General features: G+C 40.3%; 1 protein-coding gene across 1 annotated transcript; it reads right to left on the minus strand.

Moving 5' to 3' along the window:
* Window positions 1-528: 528 nt before the first annotated feature.
* On the minus strand, window positions 529-6724 carry MS4A2 (membrane spanning 4-domains A2; the record flags this gene model as incomplete). Its single annotated transcript, XM_084254438.1, has 6 exons — window positions 529-627; window positions 1788-1886; window positions 2240-2386; window positions 4433-4492; window positions 6021-6155; window positions 6659-6724. 6 exons carry the CDS (start codon window positions 6722-6724, stop codon window positions 529-531), a joined length of 606 nt encoding a protein of 201 aa, XP_084110564.1.
* Between the last annotated feature and the right edge of the window lie 405 nt (window positions 6725-7129).

Genomic DNA, 7129 nt, shown 5'->3' on the forward strand with positions numbered 1-7129 from the left:
GGAACATTTGACACTCCACAGAGTGAAGGAGACACGTGTAGATAACTTCAAATGCTTAATCGGCTCTCAGCACATGTTTGCAGAATGGGATTTCCTGTTAAGGTACCAATAGTATAGATATCGTATACATCTCTAGCTCTTATGAACTTCTAAAAGAAGGAGTGAAGGAAAAAATAACACCAAATTATCAAAGTTTAACTCAACTCTCAAGCAACCGCTTTTTGGTTTATCTTATTTGCTCGGTTATAAGTACTCAGTAAATGAACACTTAATACATGCTAACTTCCCCGAAGATAGTAATAGAATACAAGAAAAATAAGGTTCTATGATATCTACAAATGTGGGGGTGGGGAGGAGGTTTAGTTGAACAGAAACAACAAAAGCAATATATTATCTTGAGTAGAATAAATCATAATGTAAATGTGGCAGACTGTAAAAAGAACAGAAAAATTTCCAGTTGCTCCTTAAACAATATCTTGGTTGCCTGGACCCTTTGCTATGAATGAAAATGTTCTAGGCTCTTAATTCTTAAGACTCAGTAGGAGAGAGTTTATCCCCTCTGTCTTCCAACTCGCTATAAATTGGAGAATATACGTTTAATTCTTCATAAAGACGATCTTCTGGAATCTGAGGAGGGAAAAAATATTTAATATCAATCACCCTAAATTTTCCACCACTAGAAGTTATTCGCGAGGTGTGTCTCATCTCCGTTTGTCTTTCTGAATCTCCCACACTCTCCCATGACACACAATCACTCCCACCATCTCCAACAAACCAAGACAGATTTGCTGTGTAATGGCCTAAAAGAAATTATGTCAGTCAGTGACAAGTTGGCGAGACTATACTATGCCTCAGCTTTACTGTCTGCTATCTTTTTTATCTTTGGAGGAAAGGGATCCAAAAAGGCAACCAGACTTGCAAGGACAGATGGAGAGAGCATGTTTTATCTGTAAGATTCAAGTGTATGTGCATTTAAGTATTAGTAATTTTTTTTTCCTACATCAAAAGTGTAACAAATGGGTTAGGTAAGTGGAAATGCAGTTGGCAGTCATGAATTAGGAGGAAAGGAAATTGAGGTTTCAGAGCAAGGTGAAGTGAGAGTCAAGAAAAGAAGAAGAGGGAACAAACACAATATAAGGAACAATTCTGGGGCAGAAAATGAGTACCATACCATAATGGGTATTTTCATCACATGCTACCTGCGTATTCAACTCTCTTGTGCAACAAACTTTGAAGCATTTGCATTTTCTAAAACTACGAAGATCCCATTTTCCTAACCCTCAATCACAAGGATATACTACGGAATTTGTGCTACTTTTGAATAGAAAAATGTCATTTAAAATATGGGATTTATGGGGCCTCCCCAGTGGCGCAGCAGTTGAGCGCTGGGTTGCGAAGCTGCCCAAAGCCTTTGCAGCGCCGGTTCGATCCCTGGCTGCTCCCCGGCCACCGGAGAAGGGTCCCACACGGCATGCAGACCTCTCCTGCCACCCGCTGCTCCCCTCAGCAGTGTACTTCGGTCCTTCTGCCTGCTCTGCTCCCTGCTCTGGCTCTGGTGAATTCTCTCACCCTCCCGCGCTTCTGACTGTACCCAGTGCTTGTATAAATAAATAAATAAATAAATCTTTAAAAAAATAAAATAAAATAAAATATGGGATTTGGAAACCAAAATCCTGAAACCTGGAGAAATACTTTTCTGGAAGCATTTTTCTAGGTTATATTTTGAAGCGATAAAGCTCAAATTCTTTAGCTTGTAGCTCAGGGTTTAGCATGAAACTTCTACCTACCTTATTTCTTTCGAGTAGTTCTCCAACTCCGTAGATTGTGAGCAACACAGCACTGCAAAACCCCAGAATGGTGAGAAACAGGATTATGGCCACAATTTCCTGTTGAACAACCACCAATGACAATCAAAAAGGCCAGTAATGTCACATGATCAGTCTCCCCAAAGTAGAGTCTCTTAGAGTGGCCCCATTATTACCCCCCCCCAGCAATTAGTCTTTATAAAGTCACACACACAGGAGGACCAGGAAATGGTAACTCAAGGCAGATGACCTTGCAGAATTCAGCTGCACAGAGGGGAGCAGAGGGCGGCAGCCAGCATCTCTGCACATGAACTTACAGTGTATTATATTACATAGAGAGCTGGCAAAAAAGGACTGTGTTCATGGGAAAGAAAAAGAGGGTTCCTTACTTTGGGAAGCACCTAGAATCTTGGCTTCCTGCCAAGAATACATACAGTGGAAAAAGAAGCCAAGAAGCAGGTGTATTCTCTCTTGCATTCATCGATAAAAGCAATGCTCCGCTTCAGGTTGATGGTCAGCATGATGATTCCCGCTCCGGCAGCTAAGCTGCTGACAGTGTTTGCTCCCAGTCTTCCTTGCAACTGTAGTAAAAAGCAACATTTATTTATACCCAATCTTTGAGAAGGACCTCTCTTTTTAAAAATTTTTGTGTTTGTTTTAATTTTTTTGTTTTAATTTTTAATTATTTTCTCACGTCATTGTTTATTTTTGGACATTTGATTCCCCCCCACCAGATGGTATATATGTACCATGGAATACTACTCAGTCATCAAAAAGATAAACTCATGCCATTTGCAGTAACATGGTCGGAGGTGGGAGGAATTATGCTAAGCAAAATAAGCCAGAAAGAGAAAGATAAATACTGGTTGGTTTCACTTATATGAGAAATATAGGGAAACCAAACACAGGGTCACACAAAGGCAAACATCAAAACCAACCCTTGAAAGCTGGCCATAGATCTGAAGCATCCGAAGGGAAGAGAGAAGGAAAAGGTAAGAAAGGAGGTGAAGGGAGAGAGAGAAGACACAATGGACTAGGGTGGAGCGCTGTGGGTGTTTTGGTGGTGGGAGAGCAATGGTGACTACAGCTGAGGGGGGAACAGCTTATACTGTCAAAAGACTGACAAGGATGTAAACAATGGAACATCAATAAATAACAATTGGGGAAAAAAATCAACAACATTTAGACCTGGCCCTGCACCTGCTAGGGCATCCAATAAACCATCTGCCATTCAGGTTTGGATGCATCCAGAAAAGTCTGCATTGATTCAAAACATAGGAAATCTTGACAACATAGTCATTGCTCAGTAAGCATCTACAACTTTCCTGCTAGGACTGTGTAGGGTAAAGAAAATGTCAGGCTTTTCTGCCCTTCCACCATCAGGATAGATGATGGATTCTTATCCTGAATGCATGCCTGATGGCGGGCACCTGGAATAGGGTGTGGGCATAGGTAGATGGGATTCAGCTGAGCTAAGACTGTGCTTTTTAAGGGCGGCGTCACGGGGGGACGCGAGCAGCACCAGTAGCAGCAGCAGCAGAAGCCGAAGCTGAAGCCGAAAGAAAAGCCGAGAAGCAGCAGAACCAACTCCAGAGAGCCCAAATAGAGTGAAGACTGCCAGCCTCCCAGCCCCCCAGCCAGCACCCCTGCCTGCCATATGCCTGGTGAACCCCAATAAAAAACCTGCAAAACTACTGAGGACTCTGGCTCCTCCTTTACCCGGTCTGCATGGGATCAGAAAACCTGCACTGTGGTCCAGACCTGGCCCCCTACAGACTGTATTCAGGAAAACAGTCTCCTCAAAGTCTCCTCAAATATTGTCCTTAATTGGAAACAAATCATTTATTTGAGCATATAACTATACCTACAGGGGCAACTATGCTATGGGGATAATTTTTTTTTATTCTATATATTTTTTACATCATTTTTCCTTTTTTGCACAATGCGTGCATCTTGGTTATAGTCCCCATACAATTCCCACCCCCCTTGTTTTGCTCCTACTCCCTTGCCTCCCCACCCCCGTAGTGTGTCTCTGGTTTATAGTTACTTGTTGATTTTGATTTTTACTTTATTATAATTAGTCTTTTTCCTGGTCCCTTATTTAGATTTTCTCAATTCCTGCTATGAGTGAGAACATTTGGTATTTTTCTTTTTCTTTCTGGCTTATTTCACTGAGCATGATCCCTTCCAGCTCCATCCATGTTGCTGCAAATTGCATGTGTTTATCTTTTTTGATTACTGAGTAATATTCCATGGTGTATATGGACCACATCTTCTTGATCCAGTCATCTATTTTGGGGTATTTGGGTTGTTTCCAAAGCTTAGCTATTGTAAATAGTGCTGCTATAAATGTAGGAGTGCAGGTGCCCTTTGGAATTAATGTTTCTGCATCCTTTGGGTATATACCTAGGAGTGGGATTGCTGGATCATATGGAAACTCCTAGTTTTTAAAATTAGACAATTGACATTTTAATGATTCCACTTTTGATGATTATATCCAACACAAAAGAGTGGAACAAAAAGTCATTCACCCATAATACAGGAGATAATAACATCTCCCTTAAGACTCCTAAAATTACAGTTTTCTTACCTTCTCAAGGATGGACAATGACAGAATTGCAACTCACCAGATACGTTTCGTTTCTTTTCTTTTCAGACACAATTGACAAAATTCCAGAAATAGCAAACTGCCCAAAAGGAATGGGGAAAAGCACAATGAGTCTGCTCCTCTCTGTCCCTTTCACATCCTCCAAACATCAGATAAAGTTGTGTCTACAGAGTCCCCATTCATGCCCAGGCGCTCACTATCTCCATATTCTTATTTCTACAGGTGCTTCTCGAAATTAAAAGTGCCTGTAAGTCAAGTGAGGATCTTGTTAAAATGCAGATTGTTACTCAGCAGCTCTGGGATGAGGCTTAAGGGCCTTTGTTTCTGCCCAAGAACTCCCAGATGATGTGGACTTTGACTGTCCCTGGGTCACTTTTAGGGTAACAAGGACCTGGTGCCTGGCCCTGTTGTGACATTATTCTCAGCCTGCTGTAACTAGCCCTATGATGGTGTTCTGTGTTAGAGTGCCAACTCCTCCGGGCAAAACAAATGTCTATGGTGGGTGTATCTCCAGAGTCCTGCAAGTATCAGGTGACACAGATTAGCCATGAAAATGTCATGGTGATTTACTGAAAATGTAAATCAGTAGCACAAATTCAAGATAATTTCAAAGATTTGGGTTGTGTCATGGTTGAGAGATGCCTCCTAAGCTAAGTGTTTGGAGTGAAAAGACAGAGTGAAAAATGGCAGAAGTTCCAGAAGGTTCCTGAACACGTGACCTGAGTCCTAAGAATTTATTAGATACCAAGACAATGTGATATTTTTAGAGTTAAAATATATCCTTGGGAATCAAGTGTTGATACAAAAATCAACATGGGTTAATTGAAAGTAACTGCTGAGTGAAGGAAATAAGATGGTAGAGAGAGCATGTGGGGCATCTCCATTTAATAAAACTCAAGAAAATGCAAACTAGTCTATCTGGACAGAAAGCATGTCAGTGATTGTTTCGAGATGAGAAGAGAGGAGTAAACAGAGGGAGGGATTACCAAGAGGCACAGGAAACTTTTGAAGATGATGGGTATGCTCGTGATAGGGAATTGGTAATGTTTTTGTAAGTGTATATATATGTCAAAATTCATCAATCTGCACACCTTAAATGTGTGAATTTTATTGTATGTCAATTATGCACGAATAAAGTGTTATATCTGTGATCTCACTCAGTTTCTGAACAGTATAACGATTAGAAGAATACAATGAGAAAGCGCCTAAAGGAGCTTCTAGGGCATAGAAGAATTTAGTCAAATACCTTGTTTTCCTCTCCTCAGCAATCACTTTTCTCTCCCTACACTAGGATAAATTTATTGATGAGTAGTGTTAAGAGAATTTTTCTGGAATTGAATTCTGAAAGTTTAGATTTAATCTTTACTAGCTAAATATCTTTTGGGCAATTCACTTAATGTTTATTCATCTCTGATGTCTCACTTGATAAAAATATACTGACATGTTTAACCCCAAGTGCTTTGTAAACATTACTTATATATCATTTAAATATAAATTTAAATATTGAAAATAAGTAGCAATTGGTTTGGTTAGAGCCAGCCCAGTTAAGAGAAAAGCTAAAGCTATGTGCAGTGTCAGATCAGAGACAGTTGTAGGCATATACTCACAAATACTGCTCCCCAGAATGGGTAGCCTGCTTTAAATGAAGAAAAAATGTCTTCCTTAAATTCTGAAATATTGAGCCCAGAGCAGATAAATGTTCCAAAATAAAGGCATACCAAGCCAATCAGAATTTGTGTTACCTGTAGAAAAATGCATACATTTTGTAGAATAACAAGAGATGTTCCCAAGAGTATGTCAATTTCCTCTTAATTGAAGCCAAATGTGAGAAATCACTTTGGTGTCTTAGGCGGGATTCAACTGTGATATCTCCTGTATCCCCTGGCCATGCTAAGAATTGATACAGGCGTGACCTAAGGCAGGGATTGTCTGTATTTCTCATGTTTTGTTTTGTTTTACATCGTCGTGAGGACAGTCGTAATTGCCCTTTCCATTTAAGTAAATGAAGATAAAGATTATAAATCCTTCACAGTGAGAGGCTACATTAATCCACCCACTGACAGGAGTTGGCAGATACTATTTGCCGTCCCATCCAAGTCCTCATTGGGAAATGCTTCTGTATCCAACGGGACCCACTTTTTCACTCCTCTTGACTCCAAGTGGGGAAACTGTGTTGACAATAGTGAGAAGACTCTTTTTTAGAGTCAGTTCTTACTATAGTTGAGGTTGGAGGAGGCTCACTTACCCCCAGGAATTCCATTTCCTTCTGCAAAAATGTCAGCCATGTGTGGCGTGGTGGCGAGGCAGGCATCTCCTGGGTGGTGTCATCATGAAAAGATGAGTCTGGACGTTCAGTTCCAGGCACGCTGAAGTTGAAACATAAATTCATGAGAAAATTCTCTAACTCCCTGCGCAAAGTTCTCAACTGACACAAGGGATTTTTGATTTGTTTTTTCAAAGCAATTCTACAATTGAAATTTTTGTTGTAATGAATAAGGAACTCTGAAACTCAGAGGTCCAAGTTAGTGACCAAGATCACTTTCATCGGTGATTAGATGGAAAAAATGGAGGCAAAACCATGCCAGGATTTATTCTTAATCCAGGGCCAGGCTTATTACCAGATTCTTTCCCATCAATCTGTGTTGATAAGAAAAAATAAAAACAAACACATACATACACCTATGCATCAGTCAGTCTTTTTAACGTCAAAGTGTAG

This window comes from Talpa europaea, assembly GCF_964194135.1.
Source record: "Talpa europaea genome assembly, chromosome: 1".
Classification (NCBI taxonomy): domain Eukaryota; kingdom Metazoa; phylum Chordata; class Mammalia; order Eulipotyphla; family Talpidae; genus Talpa; species Talpa europaea.